General features: G+C 33.9%; 1 protein-coding gene across 1 annotated transcript; it reads left to right on the plus strand.

Moving 5' to 3' along the window:
- Positions 1-5,366: 5,366 nt before the first annotated feature.
- LOC125864965 (MLP-like protein 34) lies at positions 5,367-6,615 on the plus strand. The gene is made up of 2 exons (XM_049545114.1): positions 5,367-5,628; positions 6,204-6,615. Exons 1-2 carry the CDS (start codon positions 5,442-5,444, stop codon positions 6,455-6,457), a joined length of 441 nt encoding a protein of 146 aa, XP_049401071.1. The 5' UTR covers positions 5,367-5,441; the 3' UTR covers positions 6,458-6,615.
- Positions 6,616-17,377: the final 10,762 nt, after the last annotated feature.

Consider the following 17,377-nt stretch of genomic DNA (forward strand, 5'->3'; position numbering starts at 1 on the left):
AATCTAAAGGATTGTGTTTCCTCCATACAATAGGGACATGCTAACTTACCTGTAGTACTCCATCCTGATAACATAGAATATGCGGGAAAGTTACTTATTGTCCACATCAAAGCTGCCCTTAGTTGAAAGTTTTGCTTTTTTGAGATGTCAAATGCTTGCACGCCTGTCTCCCACAACAAAGTCAATTCCTTTATTAGAGACTGCAAATAAGCATCAATTTTATGTTTGGGATTGTTTGGCCCCAGAACAATGATTATTAAGAACATATAAGCCTTTTTCATACACATTCCTAGAGGTAAATTATAAGGTGTGACAATCACTGGCCATGAAGAGTATTTGCTCCCAGACTGACTAAATGGTTGGAAACCATCAGTACATAACCCCAACCTTACATTCCTGGTTCATCAGCAAAAAAAGGATGAGTGTCATTGAAGTGCTTCCAAGCCTCAGAGTCTGATGGATGACGCATTACACCATCCTCTTTTGTATGTTCATGATGCCATCTCATGTCGGCAGCTGTAGCATGGGATGCATACAATCTTTGCAATCTAGGAATCTAAAGAAAATAATACATTTTATTGTAAGGGATCAATTTCCTCTTACGAGAGCCAACACGACGCTTGTATCTATCATGGCCACAAAATGTACAAGATGTAAGGTGTTCATCATCACCCCAATACAACATACATCCTAATTCACAACAATCAATCTTTTGAACTGGCAAACCCAAGCTACGCACTAGCTTCTTGGTCTGATAGTAGCTATCAAACACTATGTTATCTTCAGGTAAAGCCTCTTTCAACAATTGCATCATTTGGTTATAACCTTTCTGTGACATATTGTTCTCCATTTTAATATTTAACATTCTAGAGACAATAGCAAGTTGAGAGAGGGAAGAACCACGATATAATTTTGTATCAGCTACTTGTAGCAAATCATATAATTTTTGGGACTCAGGATTAGGATCTTCCTCCATTGAAGATTCACAAGGATGAGACGACTCGGGTTCAATGTTGCTAAAAGATTGCCAACTTGAACCTTGGGGAAAGTTAGGACCAGCTACATCAAAAATCATTTGACGGTATGGATTATCATATCCTAATTCAGATGTAGCACCACCATTCAAATCCCGATCAGAAGAAATCTCACCAATCACATCTTTTTCTCCTTGATGCTTCCAGATAAAATAGTTATCAATAAATCCAGACTTATAAAGGTGATGCTTAATCGTTTCAACATCCATGAACTTAAAGTTGTGACATTTTTTACATGGACATCTATCTTTATTACCGCTCATGCGATTCTGTTGAGAATATGCAAATTGGATAAATTTATCCACTCCAATTATGAAACTAGAATTTATAGCCCCTCGACCATCCAACCTATCATACATCCAACCACGCTCTAGATTATTCATGTTCCTAATAATGTTTAAATTTACAAAGGAAAATTAGTAACAAGCACAAACCGTGGACCAGAAGGTACTCTCATTCATATTCATCAATTTCGAACAAAACATACATATAGGCAAAATAAGAAAAATTTCTAATGTTCTTCACTATGCAAACTTTAAAAAAACTTACGAACTATAAAAGCAATTATTAATTATAATCAACTTACAAAACAGTTGCTAGAACATTCTAATTTTAGTCAACTTATAGAACAATTAAAGTATTCTTATTCAAATCAACTTACTGAAGCATTCTAGTTACAGTGAACTTATTGAAACTATCTAATTACTATATTAATCTCACAAAATTGATGACAAACAAAAGGGATTGAAGCATTACAGTTAATTTACAGTACAAACAACACTTTCCAGTGTGTGAAAAATTAGAGCAAGAAAGGAATTTGGAGCCAATACTACATTTCATCAGCAATAAACGAAAGCACATTACATGAAAAACTTTCTACTAAACAAGCAATTAGCTAATAAATTTAATCTTAGAGGTTCTTGATGACTATGTAGTTGCTTTGATTTGATTTGGTTAATAATTTAATCTACTGAACAAGCAGTTGGCAAGAATCTTTATTTCAAAAAGACAATTTTTAAGAAAATCACACGACTTTCCTTTATAAGTACAACAATTCCTCTAGCAAATAAAACCAAAGAAGAAGTTAAAGTCTAGAATGCATTTTTCTAACAAATAAAATCAATAAACAAGTTAAAATTTAGAATGTATTCCTCCAGTAATAACTAATCACAGAAACACCCACAACAACAGAATAAGAATTCTCCAAACTCTTCACTAATTTCATTAAAAAAAACTCTAACTCGAATAGTCTCAAGATAATGGCATCAATCTTCATCATAGTTAGATTGAGTAAACAAAATACCTCGGAGCTTAAATCTTGAGCTAAATCAGAGATAGAAATGAAGAGTGAGGCTTACTTCAAGCGAATATCAAGCAGACCCTGATGATGATGTTATAACAGCAGGGGCCTGCAACATTTTAACATTTCATTACCTTGGTTATTAGCAAGAACGTGGAACAATAACAATATAAATAGAAACTAAACACTTAATACAATAAGCAATGAATCTGATTTTTGTTTTGTTTTTTGAAAAAACAGGAAGAGGAAGAGAACTTCAGCAAGCATCAGCATGAGATAATTACTCAATCTCTTCAATCAGAGAAATACTTGAAAGTTCATAATATTCAAGGCAACTCTCAACAGGTACGTCGTAGTAAAACTATTCTCAACAGGTACGTCGTACTAATATAAATTCCTTCTCTTTATTAACCTCGTGACATTCCCCCGTATTATTTAGGATGGAAACAAATAGAGCAATTACTACAGAGATCCTCAAGGGACTCTTGCCAAAAATGTATCAGTGAGCCAATTTCTAGGCAATACAATAGCTCAGACTTTACACAACAATTATATTCATGAATCCCATCTAATTAGGTGAGCCGATATAAAAAATAATTATTTTGTTTAAAATTGACAAGGTACCATTGATGCAGCAAGAATTAATTTCTACTCTCATTGACAACTGTGGAACCCAAAGTCAATGACCATTCCAACATTGAAATCCAAATGCTTGCTTGAACCCTAACCCTTATTTCCAGAAAACATAATTTCTAGAAAAAGACCCTATTTTCGGAACACTTAAATTTTTAAAACCCCTATTTTGAGAAAATCTCAATCCTACATCAAGCAATCAAGCTAAATGAAATGGAAAGAGTTGAGAGTTAAAATAGCATATTTTCATATACCCAAAACACTAAAATCTCTATTTTCAGAAGACGAGTTGAACTAGAAAACAATGATTTAGTCAACTGAAGCCATTGATACCCAAATCTAGCAAATCTAACATCCAAATGCAGGAACGAGTTGGGGTTCTTATTTTGCAGAAAGAAGAGTTGAAACTACCCATTTTGATAATAACACAGCCCTATTGTGATGGAGAGCTAAACGAAATTGAAATCGAGATGAGAGACTGAGCTTACAGTGGAGACTTGGAAAGCTTACAGTGGAGACTTGGAAAGCTAGCAGTGGAGACTTGGAAAGGAGATGGAGAACTTCAATGGAGCTTGCAGCGAGACTTGGAAAGCTTCAATGGAGATGGAGCTTGAGAGAGGCTTCTTTGGAGCGGGAGATTGAAAATGTGGAAATAAATTTGTGCCCTACAATATAATATGACTTTAAAAATATTTGCAACGGATTTACTGACGGATTCTAACATGCGTCGCTTTCAAATTAATGTATTTATTTAGAAAAAATTATAATGACGGATATTTTCGTCGCTATATAATATAAATTTTATAAAAATATATTTAAAAGTTTAGCAACCTTTTTTCCGTCACTAATTCCGTTGCCCAATATTTATTAAATTTGTCACCCATACTTTGTTACTAAATCTGTAGGAAAAATTAGGCGCCAAAATTTCGTGCTAATATTTAGCGACAAAATAAATATTCCGTTGCCAATCCGTCGCTATATTATTACTCAAAAAATTATTTGTCAATTTTGCAACAAAATGGTAATTCCGTTGCAAATCCGTCATTATATAGTGACGGAATAGTGTTCGTCACTAATATCCGTCGCTAATCGCTATTTTTTTAGTAGTCACGTACAGGGTGCAGGCTCGAGGCGTGACAAACTTAAACCCTTACCTAAAATCTAATTGATTTTGTAGTCAAAATTTGTTTAATATTTAAAAGGTTTTCTAATTTTTCTAAAATTAGGTTGTGACTCTAATTTCTAAATTTATTAAAACCATTAGTTTTTTTTTTTGTCCCACAAAATAGACATAATGATACGTAGGATTGAATATAAGATATAATATTTAGGATTTTCGGATATCCAAAAATCCATAGTTCCCAATCTGTTATATAATTTGAAATTCATAAGTTTTGAAAGTAAAATCCAAAGTCCAATTATAATCCAAAAATTCAAACAAAATATCAAAAAAATTGAATTTAGATTTGGATTTTCGTTTGCCCAAACTATGATTGCCCACTATATAGGATTAGAGAAAACTCTCAAATCCATTTTTCAACTTTTCGCATGGCTACCTAGAGCTATGTAAGAAATCTACTATTAAAAATCACAATTTTGAAACTTAGCTTCAATGGTAAATTATTTAGCTAGATAAAATATTGAAGATATATCAGGAGTTAGTATGTATTTTGTGCGGACAACATTCCAACGTAATACTTTGAAGTTTCAATTTATTTATCCTATTTCTATTAGGAACGGGGTTTTAAAAGTAAAAACAAACCTTTATAACTTGTAGCTTTAAATTAAAAATATGTTAAATATATAAAAATATCCTTTAATCTTATGGCTTAAATATGCCATGTGGAAAGTTGAGATTAAAGAGTTGTTTAAAAGGAAATAAATTTCTTTTTGAAAACTAACTAAAACGGAAAGTAAAACAACAAAATTAAAACAGAGGGAGGAACAATTTTTATGGACTAGACAATTTGTAGTTATGAATATTCATGTAAAATATCTGAAATCAATATATTATGACAGGTCATTAACCAACGGGGGGAATAGGGAAATTTGGTCAAAACACGATTCTAGTATTTTCATATTGTTATCTAAGTTATTTATATTTTTGAAGGAGTTTATTTTGTATACCTATGATTTGTTTCGAGTGTATGTAATTGTAAAATATTAGAAATATCTGAAACCATTTGAATCTCTACTTCATAATGATCAAGCGAAGATTTAAATTAAAAATTTCAAGTTGTAAATGAACACGGAGGAAGATGAGATATGTATTCTACATTTTAACTATGTATTTTTCGTGCATAAATATTGTAACCTCAGCTATACAAAATGGACCATATTCTTCAAAATTCAGGGGTAAAAGTGATACACGAATTTCAACTAGCTACAAAAATCACACACTATATAAAGTCTGTGTGTATCTTGCTAAATTTGTAAACCTTCTCTTGTAAGAAAATCTCACTCACTTCTAAGAAATGAGTTTGAAAGGCAAGTTGATCGCTCAAATAGAGATGAAGTGTGCAGGAGATTTGCTTCATGAGCACTTCAAATCAAATCCACACCAAACATCCACCATGTCTCCTGATAGAGTAACTAACTTCACATTGCATGATGGTCAATTGGGAAAAACTAACTCTGTTATTAGTTGGAAATATATCCTTGGTAAGCCTCTTATATCATTCCATTTTTCAATTGGCTTTGGTAGAAGTGACCGATTAATTAGCTCTCTTTCCCTTTTTTATTTTGTTCTTCTGTAATGTATTCCACATATTTTCATACAAATAAGGCGTAAAAGCAAAAGAAGTAGAGAAAGGATATCATGAAAAGTTGGCTTTACAAGTATTCTAAAGGTTGACTTTGGTTCACATCATTTTATATAATTAAAGGCTGGGAGATCAAAAGTTAGAACACCTAATTTCAATAGATGAAAGAGTATAAAGTATATAATTAAATAATTCAAAAGTATTTTAACAGAGACCAACAGATCATAATCAAATAAAAAAAAATAATTCCTCAAATAGCTACAGTATACTAAAAGGACTGAGGAAATATCAATGTTTATTTAGAGTAAAAACCCAAAATTAAAATGCGAAAGAAAGTAGAGCATTTTTTTTTTATTATATCGTTATTTTAAAATTAAAATATATTTCAATGGTTGTTTTATTACATCAACTTAAGTGAGTATATATAGTGTCATAGTCATGTATGAACTTAAATTGTGTCCTTAATATGTTCAGGGGGGAAAGAGCGGCATGCAAAACAAGTCTTTCACATAGATGATGCAGAAAAATCAATCACCTACAATTTTATTGAAGGACATATGAATGAATTATACAACTCAATGACACTTAGATTAACCGTAAAGAAAAACTGGATTACTTGGACTATTATGTATGAGAAATTGATTGAAAATATTCCGGAGCCCCTTGACTTTATGGAGTTCATTATTGGCCTCACCAAGGACATTGCGACTCACCAAGTCGGAAAATAGATCTCAGTCCCATTCCCAATAAGAAGATGATGTATTATTACTATCATAAATCCTTACGAATAAATAAGACTATTTGTGTGATAAATGTTTCACAAGTATGATGATGTATTATGTATATCATAAATCTCTCTACGAATAAATAAAACTATTTGGTGTGACATATGTTGCATGATGTGTACGTAAGTTTGCGCATTGTTAATAATATATATTTAAGTTTTTTGCAGAAAGTGTAATCCCCATTGTCATTATATGTCATGCTCTGAAGTATTCATAATTAATCTTATAAAATAATCAAACACCTAATATTGAATATGAAAAAACTATGAAATTATAAAAATATCTCAACCATATCTACTGATGTCACTATACTTTAAATTAGTTATATTATATCGGACTGGGCTCACCTCTAATAGAAGAAGAATGTAGTTTGTCTCATAATGATATAAAGGTCAATAATTATCTGATTAAGATAACCTCTTAACTCATGGTTAAGATAACCGAACCTTTCTGGCTTACTATCAATTTCTCAAGATAGAAAAGGGAACCGAGAATGCCATTGAAAATTTTCAGCTAATTCCAAATACCTGGAAAAACTTGTTAACTTAGCGAGAATTTTCTTTTACTGGGAAAATGATTTTCTTACCATCGATGATATAATGTCTCAACCATGATATTATTAAGTAAACTAGTAAGACTTTTTGTACATTATTCTGGATATTTTTCTTAGTTGGGTTCACTTCATGATACCTAAATTTTCCTTCAATTCGATCCTTGAAATTAGAATCAGTTATTGACTCATCACACGAATTATTCCCCCAATATGCTATGCAGTTCGTTATTCAAGTTCTTTTTAATAATCGATTTTCTAAAATTTAATATTACATTTTTTTTAGCTTTAAGATTATTGATTATTTATCTTATTTATACTCTTTCTATTTTAGATTTATGGAGATTGGATCTAGTGAGTCTCAAAGTGGATGTAATCAAACACTTAGTATGCAGGATCATTGAATTTGTTTCACTAGTCAAAAAGTGTAAAATCACAAACAAAGACGAGCTACACCATATAAAGCCACGGCCTAAAATTGTACTTATTACAACTGTTCGGTTTTCAAAGAAGAAATCTTCACAAGAATCTTCAAATGAACTTTACAAGAATTGAAGAAGGAAGAAGGACAAGAAGGACACATGTTTTCTTTTTTTTCTTTTTTGAGAAAGATACGTTGTTTCTACCAAGTATTTGACCTATCCAACGATCGTTCCTAGCCGGCGATCAGAGTAGAGATCATAGGTCAATGGAAAGTGTTTTGTGCCTTGATCTTAGTCACCTCAACGAACTAACTTACCTAATATGGAATCCTTGGTGGTTATAAATTGTGGCACTCATCCTCGACACCTTCCCTCTAGATAAACAGAGTCATGTTTCTACACTAGTGGGTGAGTCCTTAGTAGTGGATCGAGTGTATCAAACATGTCTTGTTTCTTTGGTGGAGTATGATACTTGGATAGAATTGATCATTCTAGCGATGGTAGACTCTGATATTATCTTTGGTATGGATAGAATTTCTCTGCATCCTGCTATTCTTGATTATCATGCTAAGGCTGTGACCTCAGTGCTTCCGGGTGTCCCGAGAGTTGAGTAGATGGGTGCTAGTAGTTCTTACCCTAGGAAAGTTATCTCCTTCATTTGAGCTTAGAGTTTGGTTGATAGAGGTTATTTGTCCTATTTGGACTTCATTCGGAATACTAGTGTTGAGCCACCTTCCATGGATTCCATGCCCGTGGTTTGAGAGTTTTTAGATATATTTCCTACTGATCTTCCTGGTGTTCCTCCCGATATGGATATTGATTTTTCGATTGACTTGGAGACAGGAACCAATCCCATCTATAATCCTCTAGTTGAGTTGAAGGAATTGAAAGATCAGTTACATGATTTGTTGAGTAAGGGTTTTATTCGCCCTTGTATTTCTCAATGAGTGCTTATGTATTGCTTGTGATGAAAAAGGATTGATCCATAAGGATGTGTATTGATTATCACAGTTGAAAAAAGTGACAATGAAGAACAAGTATTATCTTCCTCGTTTCGATGATTTTTTCTATGAGGGTTCATCTCTATTTTCTAAGATTGATTTCAGTTTTGGTTGTCATCAGCTGAATAATAGAGTATTAGATATCCCTAACACAGATTTTCGAACCTGTTATGGGCACTATGAGTTTCTTGTGATGTTTTTCAGTTTGACGAATGCCCATGTAGCTTTCATGGAGTTGATGAGTGGGGTTTTCTGACCTTATCTAGATTCCTTTGTGATAGTGTTCATTGATGACATCTTGGTGTATTCCATAACTGAGAAATATCATGATCTGCATTTGAGGATTGTACTCCATCAATTGAGGGATAAGAATTTTTATACCAAGTTCTCAAAGTGCGAGCTTTGACTTGATTCTGTGGAAAATTTGGGATGTGTGGTGTCCAAAGAGGATATTCGAGTAGATCCAGCGAAGATTGAGGCAGTTAGACATTGGACCAGATATATGTTAACTACTGAGACACGAAGTTTTTTTGGACATACAGGCTACTAAATATGATTTGTGAAGACCTTTTCCACTATTGCATCTCCTTTTACCAGATTGACTCGACATAGAGTGAGCTTCGAATAGTCTGATGAGTGTTAGGAGAGCTTTCAAAAGCTTAAGACCTTGTTGACTTTGGCTCATGTTTTGACTTTACCCGAGAAAGGTGTTGACTTCATCATTTATTGTGATGCGTTTGGAGTCGAGTTAGGTGGTGTCTGCTGCAGAAAGGGAGGGTAATTGCCTATCATTTAAGGTTCCAACACTTTGGTCTATAGTTGACCAGTACGGTCCGTCGAAATTTCTACGGACCATAGGTCCATTACATAGACTGAGTCCAACAGTTATTTCTTGAGGGTATTTGGGTATTTTCCTACGTGTTCAATGCCTAAGCTATGTTGTTTTGACCCAAATTCTAAGCCCTATATAAGTTTTTCATGTCCTCAAACTACCCACTCATAAAACAAATTCCCAAAGCCCAACCAAATTCATCTTACCCAATTTTCTCCAAGGCTCACAAGGGATTTCAGGGTTTTTCAAGTACAAATATCCTTTCTCCATCAACTTTTTTGGGATTCAAGATCAAGTTATGTAGGGAGTTCATAAATGAGTTACATTCACCCATTGAGTCACAAAGATTTTCCAATTCTCAAATTCAATTTTCCAAATTTGGCAAAGTTCTTATTCAATTCCTCATGTGTTCTATTTGTATGGATTCAATTGTTTGATTTTGATCACATTATGATTGTTTTAACTTAATTACATGCTTTCCAATCAATTCCATATGAATCCATGTATAATACATGATTTTTTACTATGAATACTAATTTGCATGAATTTGAAGAAAGGCTATGAATCAATGATTGATGTTTTCATGTACTTATGCATGATTGGTAAAAAAGAATGTCTTATGATTTAGGTTGCTTTAGCAATTGCATCAACTAAATTGTGAAGGGTTTTCTCACATTAAGGGATCATGGTTTGGTAAAAGGTTTTATCACATAGACCCGATTCAAGATTTAAGGAGCTATTCTATGATACTTTTAGCTTTGATTAGTAACTTGATTGTGTTTTTCCAGGGATAATGATATGCTTATAATTATGACTAATTCCGTCAGGATTTTACTTAGCACCGATAGGACAATGAAATGGAGGCTCTCTCATTAGTAGAGGTTGGGTCTCTAGTAGAAATCTCTTTTTCCTTAACTACGTGCCCCCGTATGTTGTCTTAAGTGACATAGCTAGTGGATCCACCTAAGCTAAAAGTTAGGGTCCTTGCCTTGGCAAGTAAGGACATCTCTTTTTAGTGTCGTAGAAAGACACCATATTACACATTAAAGCTCACGTGGTCTATGCCGGTTTGTGAAACATTCCTTTTGATTTAACATGCGTAGACCTTGTTCAAGTTTTATGATGCTTATCTAAGGGCTTTTACGATGTTTATCTTAGTCATGCATTTCATGTTTCGATTATATCCTCTTTTATCATGATTCATAATTTATGAATATCCCTTATACTTAGTACATTCCATGTACTAATGCATACTTGTGCTTACATTGTTTCACTAATGCAGGGCTTGACGACTCCTCTCCCTTCGTTCATGGCTACTTGATCACTTTAGATACTTGAAGACTTCGTGAGTCATCATACTCCGAGGACGATGTCACCTTTACTGCTTTCTTATGTCTTTATGTTTTAGATGTTGTTTGTGGTGCACGACTTAGGTCCCGACCACTTCCTTTGATGTTGTAGAAAGGCTTGTCAAGACTATGTTAGACTTTTGCTTTAGTCTCAAACGTTCCCCTTTATATGAGATTTTTTACATTTGTCTATTATATTGTATTGAATGTATGTCAAGTGGCTTATAAAGGGTCTTATGGGGTCTTGTACGCCATGTCACGTCTAGGGTGTACTTTGGGTTGTGACACTTTTATCCAAATGTTATCCTAACCTTCCCTAAGCCTACATTACAAGGATGATAAAAATTCTTTGTGATCTCCGACAATATGCTTTTGAGCCAATGATGATTAAAAATATTGGCACGCCTATGATGAGGTATTTATGTTCATGAGATGTTCTTTGTGAGTGTGAGTGTGAGTGTTTGTGCTTTTGTCCCTTGTCTTGTTAATAATTATGTGAGTAATTTTAGGACATCTTCTTTCTTGTGAGGGCATGCAAATTTAGATAGTGGTCATTTTGAAAAGTCCTAAATGAATCAAATGATTATGTGAAGGAACTAATGATTTTAAGTCATTTCTTCAGATTTAGTTGTTGTCACTTGATTATTCATGGTTCTTAAAAACGTGATATGAGAATGAGGGGAGTTGTTTTTGTGATGTTTTGCATGTGGTGACAATTTGATAGTACTAACTGAACTCATGTTCTTTGTGCTTAAGGGATGATTGGTGTGCTTGAATTGAATAAGTTCTTGATGTTGCTTGCTTGAGGAAAAACAATGATTTAAGTTTGGGGGTGTTGATAAGTGGGTATTTTTACCAATTTTTCTTGTCTTTAAAGCTTATTATTTTTACTTGTTTAAGCAAGAATAGGTGCATTTGGTGTTGTTTTCTTCATGTTTGCATAAAAATGAAGTGAAGAGTTGATTTAGAAGATAATTGAATAAACCAAGTTAAATTGAGGCAAAAAGAAGACAACAAGTTCAAATTTGACATTGACATGATTTAAGGCATCGCGATCGCATGGTCAAAGGGTCGCAATCACGGTCGACTGAGAACCCACGCATCGTGATTGCATGGTTAACGGTCGCGATTACAAGATATAGACTCGTGACACATCGTGAGCGTGAAGAGCAACTGACAGACGTATAGGCAGAAGTAGAAATTCACCATTTTGATCCCAAAATCCTATTTTACATGCACGCACAACCTTTGTGCATATTTGATAGTCTTAGATTGGGTTTTAGGCTTGGATAATAAGATTCTCACAATGCACGTTTTGGATTGAAGATTGAATACTCCATTGTAATAATTTTCACTCTTTGTTTGGAACTTGTGTGTTATTTATGTTAATAGACATCTTTAGCTTTTGTATTACATTGACTGTTTCTCATTTCTGAAATGAGTACTTGATTATCTAATCAATTTCATGTTTTACATGTTTTCCTATGGATTTGATCACTCCTTGGACTTTCTCGTTTACTTTATTGAGCTTGGAAGGATCAATTGAGGTTGGGAAAGGTTGATTAATGCATAATTTGAGATGTAACACCTGATACTTTGGATTATAGAAAGAAATAGTGAATTCATGTCATGCCTATAATTGGATTGATTGTGTTGCTACTCATTGGCGGACGTATGTTATATGTTATGGGTGATTAAGCTCCCATTGCTCTTTATAATAAACACTATTATTTGTCTATAATATTCAATCACTTATTCAAATATATTAATTAAGCACCTATTCTATAAAGCAATTTTCTAATTAAAAATAATTGATCACCCATGATATAAAATTTTGGGATCCACCATTATTGCTACTTAGCTAGGTTTGATTGAACTAGTAGTAGGTGGATATATAAGTTTCAATGGCATATATGATTTTACCCATGAATGAGTTTGCATGATATTAAGGTGCAATGAATCTTGTGATTGTTCATTATCTCCCCATTACCTATTTACCTTTAATTCCTTGCTTGAGAAAACCTTTCCCCTATCTGTTATTGTTACTAAAATGATCTCTATATTATAATTATGTAATTATTGTTTCGATTCATACCTGTATCTTATAATTCTTTATCTTTCAATTGTCAACGTCTTGTTCCTTGTGGGATTCGACACCGGCCTCATAAGTTAGGTTATTATATTGCTAGTGACCGCTTACACTTTGATTCCTATGATAGGTAATTGAGTGTTATCAAGCATAGAGCCTAAGATCTTCAAATTTGTGCAGCTTCTGTATTCTCTTCTTACCGGTTAACTCAGGGTCAAGATTCAGCTTCTTAATCACCTAATAGGCTTGATGTTATAATTTTGTTACAAGATGGCAAGACTTACCAAATAAAATGTGGCAGGAAGAAGTCCCAATTGGTGTTTTAAAGATGTTCTGTACGAACATAGTGCATCACCAAGCTTCACATACCAATCCCTTCTTTGTGCATTCAAAGTCTTTTGCAGAATCTGCTTTCATTCTCTGTTTGACACATATACTTGGACATTTTCATGTGGGTGGTATATTGTAGCAACCTTGTATCAAATCTCATACATAGCAAACAAATTTTTAACCCAATGATTAATGAAGTGTGACCCTCCATCACCGATATTAGCTCTTGGAGTTCCAAACCTAGTGAATATGTGTTTCTTAAACCTTCTTTGGATGGTTGCTACTTGTTGTATTGTATTGTATTGTTAGTTTAAATAAAATGTTTGTTTTGATTGTTACTTAAATTTTACAGTATCATAACGCTTCAATCAATCGTTAGGTCACAACGAAAAGACCCATTTTATATAACAACCGACTTGGTATGATCACGTTGTTACATTAATATTTTCTTCTTATTTTATCTTTATTTATTATTTAATAATCATATTGCATCTTCTATCATACCTTTTCATAATAGCTCTACCCCGTACCCTACTTTTCTTGTAGGTTTATCACTCAAATTATGGATGTGTGACATTATGTAATGACTTAGAATGATACAATTTATCCAAACATTGTATTCATTAAATAATACAGTATGATACAATTAAATACAATACAATATGAAATAATACGTAACAACCATCCAAACAAAGTTTTAATGAAATTTATTGCAACGTTCAAATCATTGATGGGAAGAGCTACAACCGCAACCTACTTAGACACATAATCGACTTCCAATAGAATGTACTGGATTCCATTAGATGGTAGGAAGGGACCCATAAAATTGATTCTCCATACGTCGAATATTTCAACGGCATCTCATATCTTCTCTAAATGGTCCACATCCTCTAGCATTGGTCAAATTCCTTCACATAGTACGTGGAATCTTTGAACAAAGTCGACCAAAAGAATCTATATTGCAACACTTTGTAGGCAGTGCACCCACCTCCCTGATGACCTCAATAAGGTGATGAGTGTCAACTATCTAGCTCCTACTTAACTTCATTCTCCGCAATATATCCCTTTCCCATTTTGACTGCACCTTGCTTGAAGATGAATCACTTACCCCATATGTAAAATCTAGCACTATGGATCAACTTCTTATTTTGTTGAGTGGTTGGTCCAGGTGGAAACACTCTGCTTACCAACAAGTTAACAATATCACTATACCAGGGAAATTGAGTGATATCCAAGGCCAGCAACTACTCATTGGAAAACTCATCACTAATTCGTCCTTCAGTGCTTTAAATTTGATACACCCAAATTACACCTCCCAAAAGAAGTATAAGCGGTTGTTGTCAAACAAAGAACCTAACTTTTAGGTTAGGGTCAATACCACGAGGAATATGGTTCAAACTTAGGCTAACTTACGATTATCTATGTTTAGTCAACTGATTTCCAAGAAAAGTAACAATGGGGGTTTTTTGAATAAAATAATTTTTTGTTGATTTGTATCACTATAGTTTGTGAAAATTAGGGCATACTTGTTTACCACAAGCTATTAAAGCAGTATTCCTAATAATAGTAACTCTATCCTAGTGCTAGCATGCAAGGTTGGTAAGTTATATATCTTTAAGTAATTGGTCCTCCAAATAGGGAATTTCACCATACAACTTCGTCCGTCTACGGGTGTGTGCTTTACTAACCCTTACTTTTAACCCTGGATTAGCCCTCACATCAGTTGATTAAGGTCAGGCTATTTGATAGTGGCTAAAGTCAACCAAATCTTTGTTGTTCAATCCTTTTCTCGTTCACTACTTCCTTGGTCCGGCAAGTAGGAATGAGACTAGTTCTAACGTTGTACGCCACTAGAAATCATTCTAAATTAAACGATTAACAATACATGGATACACTATTCTAGAATTACTTATTTATTATTCGTACATTGTTAATTGCTCATGGTTCCCACAACCCTAGTTGTGCATTTAGATACTCATGCTTGAGAATTAACAATTCATATTAGGGTTAATAAGATAAATTATGAACTTACAATTAGAATAGATGAAAACCAAATTCTTGAATTGAAAATCAAAAGTAAATTACATAAACGAGCTTCAAGAATTAAATTGCTAAATTGTTTGCAAAGTAATTCCAAATGCTCAAATCAATAGTTTCCAAAAGGGTCTAAACCTTAAAAACGTAAATTACAACTTATATTTATAGTACTCAAGTCCTAATCGAAGTAGGAAACGAAAATAAGGAAAATTTGATTTTGGCAGTTTCGACCAACAGTGACCAACGACGGACCGTGGATCAGCTAATGGTCCGTGGGTGACCTCCGTGGTTCAACAACTGGTGAAAATTCTTGGCCTTCTCATCAACAATTACCACCTGCAGTTTGTAGTTCCAGTAACGATCCGTTTTGCACATCCGTGGTTCAAGTACTAGAACTCATCTTTCTGAATCAAACGACGGCTCCCATCGACAATCTTTCACTAAAGATACGGGTCGTCGGTTGCCTCTGTGGTTCCACACTTAAGTTAGACTTCCTCGCACTAGTGACCCATGGGTTCCACCTACGGCTCATTAGCTGAGTGAAAGATCGTGGGTTGCCAAATTTTGTAGTTTCAACTCCTTTCAACGACAACTGCTTTAAATCAATTTCCTACAAAATTAGACCAAAAACCATCATATCTAATAACAAAAATGCCTTAGACACACAAACTTCAAGTAAAATACATCAAAAATACCATAAACTCATGGTACATCAACACCCTCAACTTAAAATTGTTGCATGTCCTCAAGAGACACACTAAACTCAAAATGACACTCATGCAGAAGAAAACACACAAACTCAAGCAATCACACAACTTTTTTGTCAACTTTTTCACGTAGTGCAAATCCTCTCATTTAGACTCAATAAGCTAACTCATGTGGATCAAAACATGATATAGACAGATAAATAGACATCACTATATACACTTTCAACAATCACCAAGATACCAACTTTCCAACAATGTAACTAGTGTCGTAACCACATAGAAATCCTTTTTTCTCAGAGAAACTCTGATATTTTAGCTTAAGGATTCGGTAAACACTCATGCTCAGAAGTGAATTCAAATACAGTTAGTGCTCAATGCCATAGGCTTGCCCTTATTTTCGCTGCATAGACGTTCCAGACTGGTCAACTAGTATCACAATAGGGATTTCTTAGCTTGTAACGTAGGCTCAGGGTCAGGTATAGTATATTTGGGAATTTTAGTGACTTTTCTGCCCTCCATGTCATTACATTGGCTATTTTACCTTTTTCTACAACCAATTCTGACATCATTTTGTTTTCTTCTCTTTACCTTCATTTATTTCAGCACAAATGTGACTTTAATTTATTTTTTATTCCTTTTTTTAATTTTTCTCATTTTTTTTTCTTATTCAGCATTTTTATCACTCTATTGTTTCTTTTGGATTTAATCACACCTTTCACTCTCTTTCCTTCTTTTACAAACAACTTTTTTCATACCCTTTTATTTCAATTTCCTTCTTCATAGCCACCCTCAACTTATGTATTTTTCTTGAGTTGAGGTGCAAGATGTCCTAGGTCGGACCAGGGCCAATATTAAGGTGAATTTTGAATTAGCCACCCTCAACTTAGGCTTTTTTCCTAAGTTAAGGTGCACAATGTCCAAGGAGGGACCAAGGCCAAAATAGATATTTTTTAGGGAAGGTGAGTTAGGTGTATTGAAAGATGTTGTATCCATTAGGCTCAAACATTTCGATCGGAGAGAGCATTTATTTCTTTTGGTTGTATTCTTTTAGGCTTAAGTGGACTTATTATCAACAAGGGCCTATTATCATTTCCCAATTTCAAGCCTAGATTATCTTAGAGGGACCAACGGGGCAAGTTCTATATTGGAACACATTGTATTGACTTATGCACAATCACCTCACACACACTTGGCATATTATTTTATTATTGAATCATTGAAGCATCTAGTTCAAGTTCTAGCTTAAGTCATGCTAGCATACCAATTCCTATCATGTCACAGGAAGATCCAACACATTCAACTTATTAAGGCTATAAATATAGCGTAGTTCAAAGTTTCGAACAAATGTAATTTTTGATGCACTTATGTCATCATGCTTCATTCATTTAGTCTACTTCAATACTTATACAATCCTAAACATTCTGATTCAACAAAAATGTAAAAAAGTCCCTTGGGGGGAAAGAACACTAGCAATAAAACCCCAAGGGAGAGTTATAAGTTGGGTTACTCAGACTTCACACTACAACTCACTCCCCATTTACCCCAC

This window comes from Solanum stenotomum, chromosome 5 (genome assembly GCF_019186545.1).
Source record: "Solanum stenotomum isolate F172 chromosome 5, ASM1918654v1, whole genome shotgun sequence".
Lineage (NCBI taxonomy): Eukaryota > Viridiplantae > Streptophyta > Magnoliopsida > Solanales > Solanaceae > Solanum > Solanum stenotomum.